Raw genomic sequence first — 23603 nt, forward strand, 5'->3', positions numbered from 1 at the left:
AACCCACCCAGCTCAGATGACAAGCAGGGCATTGCAAGAAGGATGGTACTGACACAGCATCTAGCCAGCCATACCAGCTAACTGGGGCCCTCTGCTGAAGCTGGTGCTACGCAGAAATTGTGGTACCCGACTGAGAACTTACAGCCCCAAAATAAAATCATGCAATTCATGCTTGCAACCAGAGAGGAGCACTAGGAACCAGTTCTGACCAGTGTAGTAGGTGGCAATCAGCCTCCACATTTATACCTTCAGCTTTTGTCTTTTCTCTCGGCCTACCTTCTCCCCCTCTCAAAGTAAAGTAGCACACTGAGGCACAAGATAAAGTGCTTTCTTCTTGCCACCCAGCTCTCTGCCAGCACACATATACAAGTCGTGAGCAGGAGTGAACAGAGCTGACCTTTCCTAGGTTCCTTGAAACACAAGCCCCACATCTCTCCCCGCTGAGCCTACAAGCACAAGTCACACCCAGCTTTATCTGCAGAATTCCAGTCCTTTGGACATCAGGGAAAATTTGAGCATGAGCTACGGACTTCAGACTAAGAAACAGCAACACCTCCCCACAGCCTTTGGATCTTTCAGTAAGCCAAGGGACAAGCTTTAAGCAAAGCACAGCGGCCCCTCCCCAGGAAATCTCTATCACACACAACTCTCCCATTTATGTTGCCCGTACTTGGAAGCGACACCGTAGAACAGCACAGTCACAATACCGGTCTTACACCACAAGAGGGACCTGATTATCTGCCCAGCTTAGTACAAGCCCCAGAGTTAAGAGCATCAGAAATGACCATTCAATTAAGATTAAGTGTCCATGTAGCCCAGTGCAAGAGGGGATGCTACCTAGGAAGAGCATGCCTGGACACCTAACTGTGGTCCATTGCCCTCATCCAGCCCCAGCAACTATGGTCCCTGGCCTAAGGATGTTAGAGACCACATCCCTGACTACACCTCCTTTTAATAAACATTTACAATCCTGTTGTCCATTTGTTTGTCCAGTCCATTTTTGAACTGCTGATACTGCCTGCCTCCTGCGGCAAAAAAATCCAGCACTAATCTCTGGGTAAATCAAATTCATACTGGTCTCACTGAGTGTCCCTCAGCTCTGCTGTTGCAGGATTTAGGGAATAACAGTTCTATGTGGACCTTATCCACCACCTTCCTGAGTCCATAAAGGTCACTTATATCTTCCCTCAGTCTCCTCCTCTCCAAAATCAAGTCTAAGCTTTCCTAGTTTCTCTCCCCCAGGCAGATGCTGATTTCCTTAATCATATTAGTTCTCTGTATCTTGATACTCAAGGAGGACACAGTGGAGTTAGAGGAGACCAGAACTGCACACGCCAATTGAGGCACATCAAGAGTGTGGGCAGCAGGAAAATTATGTCCTCTATCTTATCCTCAATATCCTTCCTGACAGGACCGAGGTTTTGCTGGCTTTTCCAGCTGCTGCACAAAGAGCTGATGATTTCAGAGAAGTGCTGTTTCATCCACATCACAGCTAGGTATCCAGCCTGGATACCCCCAGTCGCCAGCATCTTACAGGTGCCTCCCATGACTTGATTCTGCAGGGTTCATGTCTCAGTTCTTCAGACAAAAAGGAAAAAGACATCGAGAACGGACCAACCCATACAAACGTTCATGCCAGGGACTGCAAGCTAACAAAAAGTTTCTCCTTTGATCTTTTCTGTGACTGATTAATCAGTACGTCATTAGGTGCTGAAATGTAAATATACAGTACGTACAGCTCTAAGTCCCACAGAACTGTTCACTCTGGGTTATTTTGGAGCGGCCAGAAAACACAAACTAGAGAAATCTGACTCTTGTACATCCATACACATCTTTCTTACACACCGCAAAAGGCTCCAAACCCACAACTTCCAAATGTTTACCCCGTCTTCCTTGTCAAACAGTTATTGTACAACTGATAGGAAGATTGCGGCAAGAGAAAACAAAGCAGATAAGGAAGTGCATAGACAAAACATTCACAGGAAGACCTTACAGTTGAAGACAAATCAGTTGCTTGACAAACCACTTCAACACCTTCAGAGACAGGAGAGAACTAGACTAACTAGTACCAGATTAGCTAGCACCAACCCTCAGCAGACAAAAACCATTCTCAGACAGAAAAGGCCTTAGCAGAAGGACAGTAGAAGGGGATGTGCTGCTTTAGAAAGGATTTGGGGCCTGTTACCTTCTTCTGACGGTAGAGGATTTTCTCCAGCTCCTGCTCTTTGCTGCGCAGTTCCTTCTGGAGCAGGTTGCTCCTGTCATGTCTCAGTGCTTCCTGCAGAGGTAAAAATACACAGCTGTGCATACAGCACCCAGCACGGAAATAGCTGTTCTGTGGCCAGGTGAGCTGCCACCTCTGCTTCAGACCAGAGGAAGTTTGACTTCAGCCAAGAGAGATGAGGTACCTGGCAGATCAGCCTCTCCCTTTCTGCTTTGATCTGTTGCTCCATTTCTTCATAAAGGCACCTGACTTCTCGGTCATGGTCTGTCTCCTTCCTACAAAAGGCAGGGTGCACACAGGTCAGGAGGGAGAACAAGAATACAGAAAGGAATCAGGAGAGGAGTGGGGAAGCAGATTCCCACTAACAGCTGCGTGGCATGAGTGGGATTTTAACCCAACCAAATGTTATGGGTGGGCACCGATGCAGTACAAACCCGGGGGGATCAGATCAAGAGTCATTTTATTACAGCAAGAGAAATCTCTGCATCCTGCAACGCAGTCTCTCCTTGCATTTGAGGCAGCATCCAAGTATTGGGTGATTCCTGACAGCAAATGGCCATGAAGTTCTCCTTACCGCTTCAATGCCTGTTCCATAGACTCCTTCTCGTGATTCACCTCCCTTATGTATGATGAAACACGCAACAGAAACTCTTCAAAATTGGATAAGAGTTCCGGACGCTCCTTTCGTAGCCGAGCCCAGAGCTCCCGAATCTCACGTGGACTGGAGCAAGCATACAAGAGAGAAAGAAAGCAAATGAATTTCTGTGTCATCTTATGGACTGTTATTCCAACTCCAACATGCACTGGGGACACACAAACTGCCCTTCTGTGACGACCTCCATTGCACCATCACAGCTAAGAGGGAACTTGGACAGTGCCAGAGCACGCATGTGGAGTGAGATCTACTGCAAGGTTAAAATAAAGGAAGTCATCTGAAAGAGGAAAAGAAAAGTCATCTAGGAACCAAACCTGGAATGATTATTTTTCCAAGTATTCAGCAATAACACATTTCGTGTCTAAATCAAGACTCGAAGAGATGAACATTCAGCAAATTTGCTGTGAGCTATGGTCAAGCAGCAAACTGCTATAGCTCAGGGATTTTAGCACACATCACGTAGGTGATTTTCTCATACCAGGGCTGTACTAGTCCTTCTTATTTTATTTTACAGGTTTGGAAACTGAGGCACAAAAAAAAGAAGCAAATTTGCCCAGGTGTCACATCAGGATAATAATGGAGGAAGCCCTGAAAACCCAAAGTCTTCTTTTTAATGAACCTGCAATAGTGATTACACTGTTTTGGCATTTAATTCATCGCAACTTGAACTGAGCACTTATTAACTTACTCTTTCCCAACAAGTCATCACTTCATGCCTCTTTTTAGGGAAGAGCCTTTCATTACTATTTTAATTTTTTTTTTAAATCCATGAAGTACTTTGGAGGAACTGCCTTGAAATATACAGAATAATTATACCTGTAAACATTATCCAAATAGCTACTTTTCTTTGTCTACGTATCTGTCTCCCTTGATAGTCTTTGTGAAAAACCAACCAAAAAAAACCAACCAAAAAGCTCTTGATTCCCCCTGCCACCATTGCATGATAGCCTCCTTTTTCTGTCCCAAGTTGAAAAAGTTACTAGCACTTCATCAAAACTTCGTGTTTTAGATAAAAGAACATACTAAGTCCCATAAATAAACAAAACCATTTCTTTCTAGCAAAAACAGTGAAGACAGTTCAGATTCCTGCTCTGACCCCAATTAGCTTCTGTTTTATATTACTTCTTTACAACAGCTGGCTTGGCACAAAAGCATGACATGAAGTAGCTACTGAACTCACTGCATAAAACTGCAAGTAAGTGGTCAAAATAAATAATACCACTTTAGGACTTGATGCTTCTCAAAGCAGAGTTATAAACAGCAGAGACTGTTTTTCCAGAACAGTAACATGGCCTTTCAGTGCCACCCCATTATTTGAGGCATAACAGCTTTCCAGAATTTTTCAGGACAGGAGAAGTTGTTTAACATTAAAAGAAACACGCAGGTGCTTTGCATCACAATGCAAATGAGACAAAAAAAACCTGTTTCATGACAGATGCAGCTCTGAAAGCAGCAAACTCCTTCACTCTCAGCTTTTGTCTCCAATGCTGTCTGCCTCCTGTCCCTACCTGGGCTGCTCCCTGCAAACAGGCAACACTGTTGGACTACGATGCTTGAAAAAAAAAGAGCTGCTACAGATGCAGTTGGGCACCCCAGTCCCAGCAGACGTGAACCAGTAAGAACCAGTATATAACCATAATGCTTCACTTGGGAAGGCCCTAAAAAAAGGCTGGATGACACTGGGGCCGGCAGACTCTACTGAGGCCACATGCAAGGGCATTCATATAAAGTTTCAAGGCTCAGGTGAGCATCCCTTGCCCAGTTTAGCCTTTCACACTCTTCAAGATCAGCCCAGTCCCAAGCAGCCCCTTGAGCTTGGGACTCAAAGTCTCTTTCACAGAGACTCTTAGAACTAAGATTGTCTGAACATATGTGAACAGTCATTTTGGAACAGACAGCACACTCATCCTCCTTACCTTGTCTAACCCCCACATGCTTCTTTTCATTTGCTGCATGCAGATGGGCTTCCATGCCACCAACTGTTACATTTTACAGCTGTGGTATGAACTCTAGCTTGGGAAAATATTTGCAAAAAGCACGGCACTAAAAGTAATTGATAACTGATGAGAAAACCCAGACTTCACTGCATTTGTTACCAAGCATATGAAAACCTAAGACGGCAGTACAGAAAGCCCAAGTAGCTCAGTTCGCATCTTTGGTCTTTGCTGGTACTTTGAAGCTTTGGTATTGCAAGATCAAAACAGGGTAGAAGTAAGGCCATGAGACTCCCCTACTTACTCTTCAAACATTTGGGCTGCTCCGAGCTGCTCCATCATGGAACAGAATCGTTTCTCTTCATCATCATCATCTGCCGGGTCCAAGTCATCTGACCAGCCTGACTCAAAGGTCTCCTCGTGTCTGGAGTGATCCATTCTCCCAGCCCCTTGACACAATTCAATCCCTAGTAATTTTCCTGGTGGAAGGAGAAGGGAAGAAGGAGAATAAGGAAAGTCAAATTGGATGTCACTTAATAAGCTGTTATTTAAACAGCAGCCTGACAGAGCTCCACGAGAAGCTGCCTGCACGCTGCTGGGGTAGAACACAGCTCCTGGTCAGTAAAAAGCCTCCGTTCTGATGTCCCGAGTGATGTCAGTCCAGTCTGCAATGCTGGGACTGAAACTGGCTCCCAGCCCGACAACAGGCTGTAAGGGCTCTGCTCACATCTGCATGAAGATGATCTACCCCCACGGCCTTGGGTTCTCAGCATCAGGTCACTTCACTCCCAGGGAGCAGCGCTGTGGGTTCAGTCGTCAACGATCCCGCAAGCCCCGCATGGAATAGCACCGTGCCTCAGTTCCTCAGCTAAAAAAAAGTGAGGAGGAGATCATTGCCCCTCCCTTCTCATGTGCGACATCTGTTCTGATTCAAGTGCTACGGGACAAGGACCGCCTCTTGCTGGGATTGTGTAGAGTGTCTGAACAAAATGAACTTAACCGCTGAGCAGCCCCTCCTGCCCCATCCCACGTACTTCCAGCTTCCAGCTATCTGGATCCTGCTTCATGCTGAGACACTAATGCCATGAGAACTTCGTACTGTGCAAGGCATGTGACAGATACTGGTGCTGGGAACAGATTCTTCTCAAAGAAACAAATCAAGCCATCCTATCCAGAATGCAGGCCCCCATCCTGTATACAGAGGTCAGACCTCCATCAGCAGCTACTCTTCCTTTCCAAAACATATCTGTTCAAAAAGCAGAAATTACATCCCAACTACAAGGCCGGGAGCCAAGGATGTTCAGAGCACAGATGAGAACATGAAGCTGCTCTAAGGGGAAAAATATCCGCTCTTTGTGTACCTCAAGAGACTTAACTCCACCACTTCCTAGCTCCGTATGTCCAGAACGTAGCCACTTCTCTCCTGCTCTTAAAACGTGCTGTAGAAAAGCTTGCAGTGTGGAGATACAAGCCCTGCTCAGTTTAAAGCCTGAGGCTCAGACAGTTAATTAAGGAGATGGGCTTAGACTAGGCACTTTGGATGTCTGCTTTAAAGAAAGATTCATTATGTCTCATTATGTCACTTTTACAGCTAGGAAAATTGAGGTAGAGAATGATCTAAAGATTGTTTTGACATCCTAGAAGGATTTCAGATTGCTTTAAATTGAACAATTTAGATGTATGTTCTTTTGTCAGTTGTGCAGATGCACCCTGTAACCTCTCAGAGGCCACGCAAGGAGCCCTCTCAAGAAGCAGACTTGATTGCACCTTGAATCGCTTCCTTTGATTTCCCTCCTGCACACTCCAGAAGGAAGACAGCAATGTGCCAGGTGAAACGCTTGAGTTAGGGGCAAAGTCTGAGAAGGATTTCAATGAAGCCAGACACGAAAATGACCATAAAGAAAAGAAATGCTGAAATTAAGTGTTTTGCCTAGACTGGAGCAAGTCCCATACAGCCAGGTTGCCAGCGCAGGGTGGCACCTGACAACTGGTGGCTCACACAAAGAGAAATCTCGCCTACCTCTCCCAGCAACGGCACTGAGGGAGGTACCCTGTGGTCTATGGCTGGGACAAATGCCTCAAACAATGAGATTTGGGGATAACCCAGTTGTAACACAGAGGGCGCTGTGGGTGCCAAGGTGCCCAAATGGTGCGTGTTCACCTTCTACACAGTGCTGGGCAGGAAAGCCCATGCTCCCGAGGTGACTCTTGTTTCTGGCAAAGGCAGCAGAACCAGACAACAAGGCTTCACCCCCACAGGCAGGGGCACAAGGCAGAAAGGGACATAGTCAGCAGGCACGCAGGGCGTTAACACATTCCCTGAACAGGCTGGCCTGTTTATTCCAAGGAAAGCTTTACAGCTTCTCCTTTCAGGGGTGGCTGTTTCTGGCCTTCAAACTGAAGCACCAAAAAGTCCCCTCTCTCTAAGTTGTGAGAAAACCTTGAGCAGCCACAGTCTGAGCAATCAGGACACTGCAATTCAGGACCCCCCTCAATCACTTCTGAAAATCCTGAACCACCTGGTTCACTTGCTTTGTCCTGATCCAGTTAACACCTCTACATGTCCAAGGAAGCTGCTAACAGGGTGCAGATTTTCTGAGAGCTTACAACCAGCTAAGACAACTAAGCACCTACAGCAAAGGTTATTAGTGCTAAGGCCTTTCCTCCTCCTTAACACCTCTTGCACTGCTTGTGCCACTGGATAACGGCTCTGGTATAGAATGAGCATTCTCCTAGTGTTTGGAAAAGACAACAGTAAGAGGAAAACAAAAGCTCATTTGCCAGTGTGCTAGCCTACTAACAGGACTCCGACTAAAATCCTTCAACAGCACTGCTGCCAGCTGGAGACAGTTGCCAAGGGGCATATTTCTGTCCCCTCACCCAAGGGGGGTCCTTATCCAGATGAACAACTGTGGAACAGATAGCCAGATACAGGCTGCAGTATGTACCATCTCCAGCAGGAGATGTTCAGAAGCTGGCTCTTCCAGGGTAGGCAGGAAACAGCTGTGGAAAAAGGCAACACAAAGCCCAGGAAAGGGCATAACAGTATTGCCCACACACCTCCTCCAACGATACTCACATAAGCATGGGGCATTGCCTTGCACAGCTGGTACAGCTTCAGCAGAACCACTGCACTTTCTTTCTTACCGACCTAAAACATCACAGGGGGGATTTTTCCTTCCCCTGCCTCTGTGCAGTCCTTACCTAGTCCCATGCTGAACTCCACAGGTGTCAGGTATCCATTATTGTTCTGTTCCAAGCTGTCGAAAACAGTCTCCAGCTGCTCAGGGGTTAGGGGCAGTTCACTCTGGAGCCGCTGCAAAAACAAAAGAACGAACAAAATTAAGGCATGACTCGTCTTCCCTGGGACTAACTCCTGTCCCTGCCATCCTCAGCTCTGACCCGCAGCGGTGTGCCCTTTCAGCACCGCATCCTGACTGACAGTCTGCCAGCACAGCTGAGTGGTGACACAAAGACCTGTCTGGGCCCACTGATACAGCGACACTTTCCATTCAGTAATGGTTCAGGATGGTTCAACCAGGACTTCAGAAAGGGAACTTTGCGTTATTTTGTTTGGAGGGAGCTCAACCCTCTTCCTCTCTCACATCAGAACCACTGCCAGCCTCCTGGCACCCCTGCTGCTCCCGAGAGCTCTCTCTGGGCACATCAGGTACAACTCCATCTCGTTGGCCAGAGAGGGAGGACAGAGCTGTGGGTGCCTGGGTTCAGTTCCCAGCTCTTGCAGGAAATCTTGCAGATCATAAACAAAACGTTCAGTCCATAACAGAGAGTTAGCTTTCTCCTGTCATCTTCTGCCTGTTGGGACCGTATTATTATCCCCACAACACAGACAAGGAGCAAAGAGATTTCCCTTCATAATACATGTGCAAAGCACCTAGTGCGAAGGGGCACCCGAAGAAGCTTCCAAATAACAAGAGGTGTAGGCTAAAACCTCATTACTTACAGCTTTAAACATACAGCTTTAGATAAAAGCCTAATAAATATTTATTAGTGTAACTATACAAAATTAGGCATCACGCAACCCAAAACAAAGTGAGTCAATATTTAAACCAGCATGGACCTGCCAAGTGTTAATTACAGATGGAGGGAGAGATGGGACAGGAGGAAAACAATTCACATGTAACCTTCCTGATAAACCGTTAAAACAAAACTCACAAAGGACTATAGAGATTCTGCTAACAACTAAGAACAGTTCTTAACAGAAAGCAACAAACCACATTATCCTAGAGCAAAGTTATAGTTCAGGCTTATAGTGAATTTTTGTGATCAGGCTTTAGCTATGATTGAGACAAAAAAGTTATACAGATGTTTGTGAAGAGGTTGGTGGATTTTTTTTCATTGTTGACTGTGTGGGTTTTTTTGGGGGGGTTGTCATTTTGTTTTTTTCAATTAAACCGAAGATTTTTTTTCCCCCAGCTTTGCCATCCACTGCATGCTTAATGTTTGTAGGAACTGTTGCAAATTTTTTCATTTTATGCATTCCTTAAAGATTTGGAATTGCAGTCCCACTTGTCCCAAGAACTCCCTGGAGGTCCAAGGCCCTCCTGGGATTTTCAGTTCCTATCAGCTGGCTGTGGCAGAGTTTGGCTCCCAGAAATCTGAATGAGACAGAGCCCACGTGCACACCCACACTTGCCAGAAGTAAAGACATGATACATTCTCCCCTCTTCCGCCACCCATGACTTTACAGCTCCTTCCAGGAAAGGGGAAGGATTTATTTCCCTCACCTGCATGTCCACCTTCGTGATAAAACCCTTCTCGTCCTTGTCACACAGCTGGAAGAGCTCCCTTGCCTTCTCCAGCATCTCCACCTGCACATCTTCCAGTTTGCCTATTTGGCTGGAAGGGGAAGCACCAGGAGCCACCCCATCCTCCTCATCCCCGTCCTCTTCTCCTTCCCAGCGGACATATCCCGAGAGTGCTCCCCTCTGATTCTCCATCTTCTCAAAGTCTTCTCCCCCAGGGCAGGGGCAAACGAAAGAGCTGCCAGACAGGAAACAGAGAAACCCCAGTCAAACATGACCCTCCACTTCCACCCCACACACCATCTACTCACATGCCTTGTTGGTTTGAAAGAACAATATTCAGTATCTGCACCTGGACTGGATGACCTTTAAAGGGCCCTTCCAACCCAAACTACTCTGTGATTCTATGCTCTGTTACTGCAGGGAGGGGGGGAAGGGAGGGAGTTTGTGTCAGAGGTACTCAGCACACATAGGCACACACTTCACACACGTGGGTGTAACCAAGCCTACCACACTGCCCTAACCCTCCACGCTGTGATGGGCTCCAGACCCTGCACCGAGCAAGGATGTTCTTTCGCCATCTGTCCTCCTCTGGCTCAGACCCACAGGCAGTCAGAGTTCTCTGCTGGTGAAAGCCAGGTCCCATGGGAAGGTTTTAGCAGAGATGAGATGACGGGAAGGGAATATTAAAGCACACAGGTAAATCTGCATGGGAGCATGGTTGAGACAAGGGGTTTGAACACCGCGAGCAGGGCCAGCTCCCAGCTCCCACACAGCTCCCTGGATGCCCTGGCCAGGATGCTTCTCTCTGGTCCTGGTTCCTCTGGTAATAACACGCGCTTTTCCTCCTCCTGTTGCTTTTCTGTGGATCTCTGAACACCAAACCTGCATCACAACTGCAAGAACTCAGAGCAGGATGAAGGCAGACAGGAAGAAGATCTGTGCAAGCGACCAAGAGAAGAAGGAACGTCTCTCCCAGCCCTCTCCCGCCCAGGTCCCCTGGCTGGCCTTCCACCTCTGACATTTTCTTGTTACTGCTTCCCAAACAGTAACTCCATCTCCTTTCATGTTACTACAGCACAAAGAAAGGCCAGACAATTCCTACACTGGGAAAAATTTAATAAGCTGGGTACTCCTACCCTCCTTGCCTTCCAGCCTCTGTTTTGAGAGCTCATAAGCTGCCAAACAGAATTTTAATCTGAAATGTTCACCTTTATAGGAAGGAAACCACATGACTATGGAGACATTTCAGAGGCCAAAGAAAATAATTCCCATTACTTACAAGTACCGAAACCAAAAAGGCTAGGAATGACAGCAACCCTTTAAGCTTTACACTGTGAGTGTAAAGATGTGTACAACACATCCCTACCCCGACCCAACTTGTGACTTACTGATTCCACGTAGCACCCTCCAGACAGCTTTTCTTCAGCAACACCACCACATTTTTTAAGCCTTGTTGCACTGACTGCTTTAGACTTCTTCTGCGGATCTGTGTTCTGCATTGCAGGGCAGAAGTGAGCTGTGCAAGCAGGCTGAGAGCAGATTTAAACAGTACTAGACAAAAAGGGCTTGAGGGTGGTTGGTTTTTTTTTTTAATCTCCAAGAAATTAAAAGCCACATACAGATGCTGTGATAACAAACAAGTTAATTCTGTTTGCACTCTTAGTACAATGGGAGGATAAAGAGCATGATGGCCAGGAAAAATGTCACATGCAAGAACTATATGAAGCTGACATAAAAGCAGAAGGCAATTATGTACCATGCTATCTGACTCCATTTATTACTGCTGGTTCGTGAGCCAGAGGGTGGTTCTGCTTCAAAGAACAAGCAGAACGCTTCACTCCCCCTTTCAAATCAGTGTTTTCTCAGGGCACCACCATTTAGTGTCACTTGAGAGGATATTTATTTGAAACTCTTTAGAAGACTGCCTATAAATGGGTACTATTATATGTTTCTAGTCAAGCAGACATCCCTGGCAAGCAATGGACACAGAGCTGGACCCAAGCTTTGGGGAATACTGCAGAGGAAAGGAGGGAAGAAAGCATGAAAAGCAAGAAGTGTCTTTCTCTCTTGCTCTTCTTCAAATAAACCCTCCTACCAAACTTTTTTTTGTGTGTGTTATGGAGCCAACACTGCAAAATTTGGAGACCAAAGCTTGATTCTATCCATTAGCTGGACAATCAGCTTGCTTCTGATGGCAAGTCTGTACATGGTAGTAGTAAAGAAGTTGGAAAGAACTCCAGCTTACTTTTCACATTCAAGTAAAAGTTGTAAATCCAGCCTTGAAAGAAAAAAAGACCCAAATATCTTATATTGCATAAATTTTACATGTGATTACAGTGAGGAATCACACAGCCACACTGATGAATAATTATTGGCTGCTACAGGCCACCTTGCTGAAGCTTTTTGCCAAACCCATTCCTTCCACGAAGCCACAGACTCAGCACAAGTAGCACCTTGTACCTGTGAGCACAGGGGAGGAAACAAAACGGGAGTTCAAAGCAAGAGCCATGACAAGACTGTAGAAAACAGACAGAATAAGCGTAAATAAAAAATAAGTTTTCTGAAGCGTCCCTCTAGCTGCCTAAGAGTCACTGAAGTCCCCAGAAATAAAGTAAGATCTTACTTTCTTATTATCAGCTTCATCATTTCTGTTTCAAAAACGGGATCAGTCCATGCAGATGACGTTTGCTGCAGCAAAAAGGTTGTACAAGGAGTATGTTCTGTTCTCTCTCTGAGACATATTTGCAAGCTGAAATTGGACCCATTACGTCCCTACCTCTAGCATTTCCTCATTTTATCAAAAGCCCAGCTGTACTGTAGCTCCCAAACCTTGGCTGAGCTAAAAGCCTCTTAATTAGAAGAGCTGGGAGCCTGACATGGACAAGAGTCTGAAAGGATTTCACTCACATGTAAAAGACCAAGCCCATTAATTCAGTGTTCAGAGCGCAGAGTCTCTTATTCAAGCTGCTTCAAGTGGCTTCAAGCCAGATGTGGCTCTTTCATGATGAGACAGCACTTGTAGAGGAACAAATCAGCAAATAAGAACGAGTCCCAGTAAGCAAAACACACAGCAGCTCTGGTGGACTTCTCTCCCAGAGGGCTTTGACTGAGAGGCTTGTCCCCATCCCTGTTTGTAAGGGCATTGCATGGTATAAATGGACATGAGGCACAAAGCAGATCTCAGTCTATCAAGTGCTGTCATACCTTCCCCAGTTACAGTTCATCACTGCAAACTACTGGGGAAGCAGCCTCATCAGCAAGATGCAGAACATCACTGAAGGACAACTTTGAAAGAGGCTGCGGTCACTAGAGTACTAAAAACTGTGGACAGGTACCCAAAAGTGAGGCCAGCAGAGCTCGCTTGGGTGCAGAAAGATCAGCGTGGGAAGAGCCATGCTTGCCTGACACAAGTGGAGAGCGCAGAGAAGATAGGTACGGGCAGTTAATGCTTTTGGTCAGGCAAACCTGCCAGGCTCCCCCAGTGAGATGCAGCCAAGCCACCTCCAGCAGCAAAGCCAGGGGCTGTTACCAAAACCTGTCAGGAGACAGGATTAATTTTTGCGGGTGTCTTCAGGCATTACAAGGTAGTCAATGAGTCAGCACCCGTTATTTCCACACCTAGCCTGGAGTCAGGACAATCTCTGTATCTTGGGCTGTTGATTTCCATCATAAGAACATCCGCAATAGGACACAGCAGAGTACTCCTAGCCCAGAGTCTTGCCCTCAACGGTGGCCATAAATGGCTGGTGAGGGAAGAGTAACAGCAGGGCAAGCACAGAGAAGGCTTCCCTGAATAGATCTGAGAGCTTCCAGCCACTGTCAGCCTGGGGCAATTCCTGAGCCATGTGGTTCCTCCCTCGCCTTCCAAGGCACTTGTCCAGCCTCCCTTTGAATCCAGATGAAAACACTCACCATTCACATGAATGTGCTGATAGAAACAGGGTGCCTGCTGCAGTCAGTAGGTGCTGACAAAGCTTCACAGGACTATTCCAGTTTTCTGGGTACATGGTTTGACCAGCACCCACTCCATAAGAGATGGAGTCCCAGCTTCAGCTCAGACAAGTGTTTCCTGCCACCTTCACACCTGGGAACCATGGCAGAGACCAAAAACTCCTCTCCCAGGGCCTGGGAGATCTACCAGAAAGATGGAAGTGCCAGGAACACAGGGGCACCAACAGACTCCAATCACCCTGGCAAGCCTCGGTGCATAATGTTCTCTCTTCCCCCCCACCCAGAGGTTTGGCTGCCTGTGCTCAAAGCCAGCTCTGATATTGCACAGTCCAGATTCGGGTAGTATCCAACATCTGGATAACCCGATACAGAGCTCAAGAGAAAGTCAGTCTTCAGGACCTGTGGATTAGACCAGATATCTCCTGCCACAGTGTATGCTGGGGCCCAGCAAGCAAAAATTCACCTGTTCCTGCAAGACAACTTTCCCAGAGCCTGGAAAGCAAACACAGATCTCAGACACAGCACAGGAAATTCGACTGCCAGTGAAGACAGCTAACACCAGGTCTTTTATTTCCGCACAGAGATAACTCAGACCAGTCTTACACGCATATTTTAACCACCTGAGGCATAAACTGAAGTTTGTCCTGTGCAAAGCTGGGCCAGAAAGTCAGCTGGATCCCATGGGCATGGCATTCTTTGGGGAAATCATAAGACCTGAATTTTAATCCTGACTCAGCTTGCCATATGGCCCTGGGTAAGTCACGTCACCTGCCTATGCTAATAGATTGTCAGCTCTTCCAATTTGGTTCTGATGCTTGTGACAGCTGGCACTTTATTTTAAGACTCAGTTCCTGGAGACTGATAATTACATGTGAAACTCAAGCATCAAAATAGTTTCAAAGCCTCAAAGCTGAAGAATGAAAAACTTCAACACAGAACTTGAAGAAATTGCAAATTTCAACAAACAGAAGAACAGACCCAAGGTGCTCTTCCTGGTAAGGGGAGATACTACTTTCAAGGTAGCATTACAGGGTCATGGTTTCTGATTTATTGTCTCGGAAAGCTTCTTGTTGTAGCAGTATTAAGGAGGTAAAGAAAAGTCATGGCTAAAATGCTATCAACAGCCAAGCACTTATCTATGTGACCGTGACCACCATGTGCACATGACAACTTCGGGGTGTTTTTTTTCTTTCCACAGCCTGGTGACAAGGAGGAAAGGAAAGTGGGGAGCGCAGCCAGATTTTTCCACAGCTGGTCCTTAGCTGATGCCAGTCACCACCGGGCACTGTACACGCACTGAATCCACAGCATTCCTAGCAGTCCTGCCCCAGTGCAAGACAATGAATCAACAGTTAATGAAGGAGGAAAAAACTAAGCACAACGGGCTAAGTGGTTTACCCAGGATTACAGAGCAAGTCCGGTGTTTGGGTCCTGTAGAGTTATAAGGGAAAGTTTTCGCTTTCCTGTAGCACTGAATTTTTGGTGACATGGTGGTAGAAGGGAATATTAAAGAAAGAATCATTGTAGGTACATAGTAGGTGTCCAAGGTGTACCACAAACTAAAGTGCTCAGATACTTGCTGGGCAGTTTCTCAAAAGACATCCTCCCCTATCTTTGCCTTAGAAAGAACAAAAACACCCCCATACTAAAGTTAAATATTTAAGCCATTTATTTAAACAGATCAGAAGAACACACCCCCTTTCCTTTCTACCCCTGGTGCAGAAAAAGTCTTACAACTTTAGAGGAAGGAATTCATGGGGTGTTTAGGTGTGCGTTGATCATGCTCTTGATGCATACGCTGGATGAGACAGGTTTGGTCCTGTGCGTGAGAAGACATTACACAAAGAGAAGGAGATGAAGGGCTGGGGTAAGGGATCCCTGCAGCAGAAGCCTGTTGCTTCAGCAAATAACAAAATCACAGCAAAAGCACGCCAAGATGCAGTAGTACAAAGCATTCATTGCTTGCTCATGGAATGGGAACATCACTCAGGAGCCGCTGAGTAACGTGTACATTTTAAAAGAAAAGGGCAATAAAAGCTTCACAGGCCCTTATACCATTTTATATCAAACATCTGTCACTTGCTTTGTTTGTTCTACCTCCTTTTCCTTCCCAATGTTTTGAAAGCCAATAATTACTAGAAAAAGTGTTTGTTGTAGGACACAGTCACATCTACACATCCCAGATTTTATAGTACTGTGAGATTCAGTATCAAATACACATATTTAAAATTATTATCCTAGTTGCATACAAAAAGCACATATTCTAAATGCACTGACAAAATTACAGCCATACAGATCTGAGCAGGTGAAGGTAGAGCAGAGATCTTGCCAGGGAATGACACCGACCCCCATGTCAGACTGGCTTCCACACAGGCTGAACTTCCAAAAGCTGCTCAAAGGCACTGGGCACCCGTTTGATGGAAATTTTTTTAAAAGGCTCTGCCACCATGCCTGAAGAGGCTGAGAGGAGAGCAGAAAGAAAAGAGTTATTTCTCAGTGTGCTTTGTTCAAAATTAATTTTGCTCTTTCCCTTCTCTAGGAAATTTGTTTCCATTGTTTGGAATTTGTTTGGGTGGTTGTTGGGTTCTCCCTTCCCAAAGGGAATGGCAGGAAAAGAAATACACTGAAAAATTAGAAAAACATCAATTGTTTTGTGAGGGGTTTTTTCTTTAAAAAAACCTAAGAAACCCATACACACCCTGGGCAGAGCGCCTGAAACCAGGTGTAATATCTAGAGCTGCACTTCACTCTCTCTCTCTTTTAATTGCCTGCACTTGATTGTATCCCTTTAAGGGAACAGGAACGAATCCAGGAACCTTTGTGTTGTTTACTCAGCAGGAGATTAGCCCAGCTTGATAGCCCTGAGCTAACTCAGGCTGCAATATCGATGGATGACTTCATCAGGAGATATGCCAGTACCATACAGAGGTATATCCCAGAAACACAGACAGCTGCACGGGGCTCATTCTGAATAGCACCTTAAAAAAGGTGCTCTGCTGCAATTTTCCCTCACCCAAGTTCATCAGAGGAACCCTTCTTTAGGACTTATCATACCAACTTCTTGATCTTTGCTAAAAAAACTTGCCACAGCGAAACGTGCTTGATGCACACTCTATGCTCCTATCTGAAAGCAACTTGAGATTGGTAACTTCTCTTTTTTTTTATTTCAAGAGGTGAACAAATAAACTTCTTAAAACTGCACTCACTGACGCTTCCTGATTCAACAGCACAACAGAAAGCACCAACACGTGCCAAGAACCATCAATATAATACGGCTCCAACACAGATAGGTATCCACAACATACCAAAACAGTATTCTTTCCCCCAGAAATTGCTACTAACCCTCTCCCACGCCCCCAGGCTGCTCCCCAGCCATGCCCACCGCAAGGCAGTGACACTCTGCAGCTCTCTCACACTGGCGCAGTGTCACGGCGCTGGCACCGCAAACACCGAGGGCGCGTGTTTGCACTGGAACCGCTCCTACTAGTCGGGGTTTTGGCTTCGTTGGGTTGTTTTGCTTGGGGAGTGGAGAGAGAAAGCATCGGTTTTTCCTCTAACAATATTTGGGCCAAGAGTTAATTCTCAGCAATTAAAAACAAAATCCAAACCGCATTTTTTCCATAAACAGCTAATGGTCTTGGATCTGTTAGTGTAACTAGCACGCAGCTGATTTTTCAGAAAATAAAGAGTATGCCTGCAATAAGACATGACAAATAGCAATAGCTAGTTTAAAAACAATGAACTTTTAAAAATTCCTTCACTTTATAAAGACTTACAGGTTTCCTGCAACTTTTTTTTTTTTTTTTTAAAGAAGAACAGAATATTGCAACATCTCATACCATACAACATGAGGATTCATCTTATATACCACAGCGGCAGAGGAATGGAAAAAACAGCAATATTGTACCCTTCGGCTTCAAGAAGAAGAATTCATTGTATTTTCATAGGCTGGAGATCATGCTGCACATCCACAAAGGACATGGTTAGCCAGCCGTGAGTAAACATCATTCACTTAGTCAAGTAGAAAAGGCTCTGAGCGGTATCAAGTTTCCCACTGATGCCACTGCTGTTAATGTTCTACCACAAATACGCGGTTGTTAGAGGACAGAAACAATTAGCTCAAGGACATAATTGAGAAAGACAGGATATTTTAGCTGTGAAGAGATAATACAGCCTTTATTCACATTAGCTGAACACTGCTAACAGTGTTGTGAAGTTGGAGGTAGATGCTGCTTTGAGCTCAGCAATCAGTAGGTAGATTACGTCAGCGTAACACCAAGCATGTTGACTGCACTGATACCTACAGGCCAGGCAGGTAGGCAGGAGGCAAACAAACTTTCTTTGCCAGCCCAGATGTGGGAAAAGGAGGAGAGAAGGCAGAGGACCTGGCACTTGATGTCAGATGTGCTGAATCACTTCTGATTCAAAAAAAGTGAGCACTGGGAGCCCAGGCAAAGGAGATCCCTGCTCTCTTCTATTTCTCTTTTCCAAGGGCTGGTGCAGCGGGCAGGAATGCCCCACAAGGAAGACAAACTCCAGACCTAAGCTGGCATTTAAAGCTCTCTTTAAAGTCTTTACAAGAAATTACAGAAATCCAGGGCAGCTCCTCAGCTTGTTTAACTGAACGTTGCTGGCCATTTCCTCCTGCCTTACCTGCCCCTTTAGCAAAGGGAGCACTTGTGTGCAGAGCAGGTTGTAGCAGAGACAACAACCCAAAGTCAGCACAGCACGCTCCTGCTGGGCTCGTGCCTCTAGTTACTGAACAGCAAAGATGCAACCCAGGAAAACTCAACACATGTCGAGCACCACCTTGGCTGCGGCAGCTCTGCAAGGACACGTCAGCAGAAATGCTGCTGCGGAGACTCCTTCCACAGCCCGAGAGCAGCAGAGGCACCAAGACACAAGGTGCTTCCCCAGTGCTCAGAAATGTTACCACAATTGGTGTCCTGCAGAGAAAATTTAGGCTAAAAGGATGCATACCTCAGTCCTGTGCTGGTGGAGAGCAAGACACGCTCCAGTGTCCTTGAAGTACTTCAAGGGTAAAAATATATTATGCAGAAACAGCCTTTTGTTGAATAAAGTGGATAAAAGGTTCTAACAGATACACAAAGCTTCAAATGCAAAATTGTGAGTTTTGTGGAGTTGTCTGTGTAATCAATTCCCAAATGGCAGAGTTGGTGAAGAATTGTCCCCCATCACTGTCTTCTTTAAGAATCCAGGAGCCTCAGATAAAACCGGGTGGTGGCAGTTGCACATCAAACAGGAGGAAGCAATTCTCTGCAAACCATTAAAGCGTGGGACACAGGATGCTGAGGATGTCACAGCTGTCCATGGGCTGCAGAAGTGGCTGTTTTTTTCTTCCCCGAGTTTGTCCATAAAGGACTATTATACAAAATGTCTGTTTTGGTGAATATTTTCTGAGCCACAAACAGCCAAAAATGTATACTAGGAAAGTATCATTACACATTTATGCTGGGAAGACAAGGGTATCTGGAGACACAGTGCTGGTTCAGCCTGGCCGTTCCTCAGCACAAATAGAGGCTGCTTTTTCATCAGCAGGAACCACCCTCCAAGCACACAGTCCGCCGAAAGGACACAGCATTTGGTGCATTTGCACCAAGGACAGTCCTACGAACTGGACTTGGTACTTCAACAGCCAAAGGTCAGGCCTCTCCCCACAACTATCACTGCCACCAGACCCATAACTTGGGTGCCAAACTCAACTCAGGCCTCCCTTTGAGTCCTCAGATTCTACCTATGAAATACCAGAACAAAGATTTTCCTTTCCATCAAGAAGCTGAAACTCCCCATGGCAGCCACGTACCTTGCCTGACCTCAGCAGAAACTCTCCTGGGCTGCTGTTACCTACGTACACTCATCCAGCAGAATCCCTGTTCAAGTCTGTCACCCTCTCTAGGCACCTTTTTACTCGTTCTCACCTCTGTTGTAAGAGAGAGAAACAACTGGTGTTAGCTTCACGGAGGATGATTTTTCTGCCACTCAACCTTGGGATGCTGAACAAGAAAGGTGTTGACTGCTGCCTCTAGTTGGCTCCCAATCTTGTTCTGTCACTTCTTGATTAAGTTTCCCAACAGTCACCTGAGTCCTGAGCTCAAGCCCCTCCTGGCAAGTTTTCCTCACCTGCCTCAGTGCCCTCTTTGTGCAAAAGCTAAAAATCCTGTGACAATCCCATCTCATGTGGAGTACCACAAGTGTAAGATCACAGAAGTGGGCAAGAGCCTTATCTTTGTTGAGTAAGATCCTTGATCTTGCAATCAGCCTCATACAAACAAAAAAAATCACAGCCTTATGTTGTCCTCAAATAGCTCCCCCACCACACACACACACGGATAAAATATCAAGCCAGAACATCAGACCACCCAATCCCCTTTCAAAGGAGAAACCTCTTTTTGGTAAAGCACCCACTCACGCTGCTTACTGAATACATGTGACAGACAGTGTTTTCTTCTCCAGCTGAGCCAGCAAGTTCTCTGCAGCACTTGAAACCTCCTTATCTGGAGGGCTACAACTGCAGGGGGGGTGCATGAAGTTCCAGCATCTTTACCTCATCCCAGGAAATTCAGCTCCAGTACCTTGAGAACTGGACACAGTGATCTCACCCCCATAATCTTTTCTGGGCTGCATGTTAGCAACAGAACCAGGGGGAGGGAGAAGCTTTAATTTGCTATTCTGAATCTGCAAAGGACAAAATCGGTTTGCAAAGATTAACAAGTAGGAATGAATATGGAGAGGATTTCTAGGCACCACGACTCCCTGCAGAAGCTTCTCCATGGCTGGTGCTGTATTGGTGTTGCCCAGGAGCAATGTATGGGACCCATGGACAGTTTGACCTTTCTGCAAATGCTACTAAAACAACAAACAGAGCCGAGGCAGCTGGGTGAAGCCAATTTCCAAGAAGATGGTTAACCCATTCTCTGCCCCACAGAGATGAAAATGGCCATATGCACAGGTGCAGGACACTTGGTTACCTTCAGCTAAGGATCTACCCTGATAACAGCGGGGAGAAAGGTGAAAATTCACCCCTTCCTGTGAGCTAAGGACGTGTTGGCTGTGCTATGCAAAACACCTTTCTTGAAACGCCAGTGTAATCTGTGCACTGGAAAAGGATGAAATCCATGCCCTGAGTAAAGACACCTCTTGGCTATCTGACCATTGAGGGGGCCACAGGGGAAGTCTCAGATCCAGGGAGTCAACACTCCCACTCCCAAAAGAGAGACGACTGTTCTGAATGTCCAAGAATTCCAGGATCTCGTACAAGGTATCAGAAATATCCTCTCCCTTTCTCATTCGGGGGGTACAATCACACCAAAATACGAAAAGCCTCGGATTCCTACACGACAGAAAACTAAAGAATGTTTTGAGCAGCACAAGCCCTGAACTGCTCCTCCAGAAAGAGGGATAACACGTGCAACTGAAGGGCACGTGTTCCCTGTGTACCAGGCACAGCCTAGTGCAGGGAGCAAAGAAAGCAGATGCTGTCTGAGAGGTGCTTTTGTTCAACTTGTACAACTGTTCTGGGAAAGGTGAAACTACTCGGAGCGGGCAGAAATATTCCCCTCTTTGACAAAAGCTGTCACTGAGTCAGAATTGATGCAGGATTGATAAGCAGCAACACTGATTTAGGATTACAGAAAAGGAGGGGCAGGGGGAGTAGGTGTGCTTATGAGAGATAGTGGAAAATTTCCTGACAAATGTTTTTAAAGAAAAATTTCTAAGTCTTCACAAAGTATGCAGCAGAAAATCCTTAGTTTTAATCTAAATAGCTCAAGACATCTGTTTCATAAGAAAACATCAGAATCCCACATATTCTAAGCATGTACTTTTTCCCCTTGACTTTTGAAAACATAACCACTGCAGCTATTACTCTAAATCGACAGTTTCCCAAATCAATAAGTCACTAGAAAGAGTTAAGCAACCTGCAGAATCACATCAGAACAGAGAGCAAGTTTCTTCAGTTCAACAAAGACCTTGGGTGATCCAAACTGAAGCATTAACCATCTGTTAATTAAGCACCTCCAGGCTCTTGAAAACCAAGGAATAAATTTTCCTTCCTCCATCAGGGGAATAACGACTGTTGTCTGCAGTGATACACAATGCCACTGCACTCAGTGAGTTCTGCTGTGCTGCTTTAAAGCAAAAGCAGGAAGTCAGAACAGAAAGTTCCTAGGGAGAAACTCTGCTGAGACACAGCAACTCACAAGCTCCTTCAGACTTCCTCCTCAAATAATTTTCTTGTCCAAATGAGACAGACTTTCTTCCCTCCCCTCCACCCCATTGCACAACCTTGTTTTCTCTCTCTGCAGGTGTCCCCAAGTACCTCGAGTGGCAGGACAGTATCGCTCCCCTTCCCTGGAACCAGCAGTATATTCCACAGCAGAAAGCTAGCGGAGAACGAACCCTGCCACTGTAAACAGAGTATCAGAGCAGGTCCAGGCTAGGAGGTGTGGTCTGCAGTGCTCCCTACGCATCTCATCCCCTTTCCAGCAGAGGCTAGTAGCCATCGGTTCAAAAAGCTGCACAAGAAAACCTGCCATTAAGCTCCCAAGGTAAATTCCTTGTAATCCTGCCTTGCACCCAGCTGTGAAGAAGCACTTGTTTCGGAGCTTCCTTAGGCAAGAGGGGAAGAAGTGGTAAGCAAGCAGATGATCCCTCGTCTCATGCTGAACTTACCTTCCCTGAGAAACTCTAGCTGGGCTTGTAGGTAGCTCACTGCCTACCTCCCATCTGATTTCAACAGGGCAAACTTCCCCTGTGAATCCTGCCTCAAGTTTGATTCCACTTTTACAGAGCTGGCAACCTGTTTCACAAAGAGAAGCACAGAGAGCTTAGAAAAAGAGAAAGGCAAAGCGTAAGGTAACAGTGCAAGGAGCATCTTTCCAAAGCACCGTAAAACACACCCCGGGGGTAAGGTGCACACCCCAGGACTTTCTCACTAAAGCAGCCAGAGATGCCACCCTCTATCCTGCCACTGACCAAAGCGTCCCTTGATCCCACAGCACCGCCGAAAGGAAGCCAAGACACCCCTGCCTGCTGACAGCTGGAGATACTGAGGGAGATTTGTCACTCAGGGGCAGCTCCAGGACCTCCAGGCAGCATGAAGTTGCCCTCAGCTGTGTCAGCTCCCACTAGTTAAGCCTGAGGACTTCTTGGAAGGGGACAAAGGAAAAAGAGAGCATGTTGAGATCCTGGCAGGCTGGCTCTTCATCACCTGGTATGGTTTTGTCCCCTTTGCTCACCCCTGCCCCAAATGCCTCTTTGTGTCAGCCCTCAAGGATAATATTTGCCCAGCAAACAAGCTTTGCCATACAAGTCAGGAGCGGGCAAACCCAGGCTCTACAGAGAGCAAAAACCACTCTTCCACCGATTCCCACTGAGAAGACTCCAGCTGTGTCTGAACAGCAGAGACCTCATCAACCTGCAAAGAGAGGAGCTGCAAACAGCCCCATCTCCCTAGCAGCCAACAAGGATAGGACCTGCAGAAAGCAAAGGTAAAATACATGGGGCCCGCCTTTAAGACCATTATTTCAAAACCCAGACTAAAAAATGGACATGAAGACTACTACAACCCATCACGTTTTTCTTTAATACAGGTTTAACAGCGCCAGTGAGCTCCCTGAACCATTTGGGAGGGCTCTGTGCTGCCGGAGGGCAGCTCTGCTCCTCTCAGATCAGGACAACCACCTCTCCACTCCTCACAGACTCAGCTTTGCCTCAGCCCCAAGGACCACACATCCTTTGGGGCAGGCTCTAGCAGTGTAGCTGAGGCAAAAACCCCCAAACAAACCCATACCAAGTGAGGTACCTGTCTCTGAGCAAGAGAGTTTACTCACCATTTTGTTTACCGTTGCTGCAGAGGCGATGCTTAACACTGAACCATGGTCTCAGCTGGGATGCTGCTAGAACAGCACAAATAAGGGAGCAAACTGCTTTTCTGCACCTCGCAGCCTGTCTCACCTCTAATCTCCTCCTGGGGTCCTTTATAAAGCTTCTCTTAATACTGACCAGAACAAAAAAGCTTATCAAACACACAAAAATAAATAGCATTTTGG

At 46.2% G+C, this 23603-nt stretch overlaps 1 protein-coding gene across 3 annotated transcripts in view; it reads right to left on the bottom strand.

Moving 5' to 3' along the window:
• The window catches only part of CRACR2B (calcium release activated channel regulator 2B), a 49343-nt gene that overhangs the window by 19009 nt on the left and 6731 nt on the right, over positions 1–23603 (bottom strand). For all 3 annotated transcript variants that reach the window (XR_012625470.1, XM_074842599.1, XM_074842600.1), the window contains 6 exons: positions 9562–9817; positions 8018–8129; positions 5118–5292; positions 2799–2945; positions 2409–2499; positions 2186–2278 (listed from right to left, as the gene is read on the bottom strand). Coding sequence is in view for 2 of the 3 variants with exons in the window: in XM_074842599.1 (XP_074698700.1) it covers positions 2186–2278; positions 2409–2499; positions 2799–2945; positions 5118–5292; positions 8018–8129; positions 9562–9774 (831 nt within the window). In the remaining variant the exon portion in view is untranslated. The remainder of the gene's footprint in view (positions 1–2185; positions 2279–2408; positions 2500–2798; positions 2946–5117; positions 5293–8017; positions 8130–9561; positions 9818–23603) is intronic.

The sequence above is a fragment of the Strix aluco genome, chromosome 16 (genome assembly GCF_031877795.1).
Source record: "Strix aluco isolate bStrAlu1 chromosome 16, bStrAlu1.hap1, whole genome shotgun sequence".
NCBI lineage: Eukaryota > Metazoa > Chordata > Aves > Strigiformes > Strigidae > Strix > Strix aluco.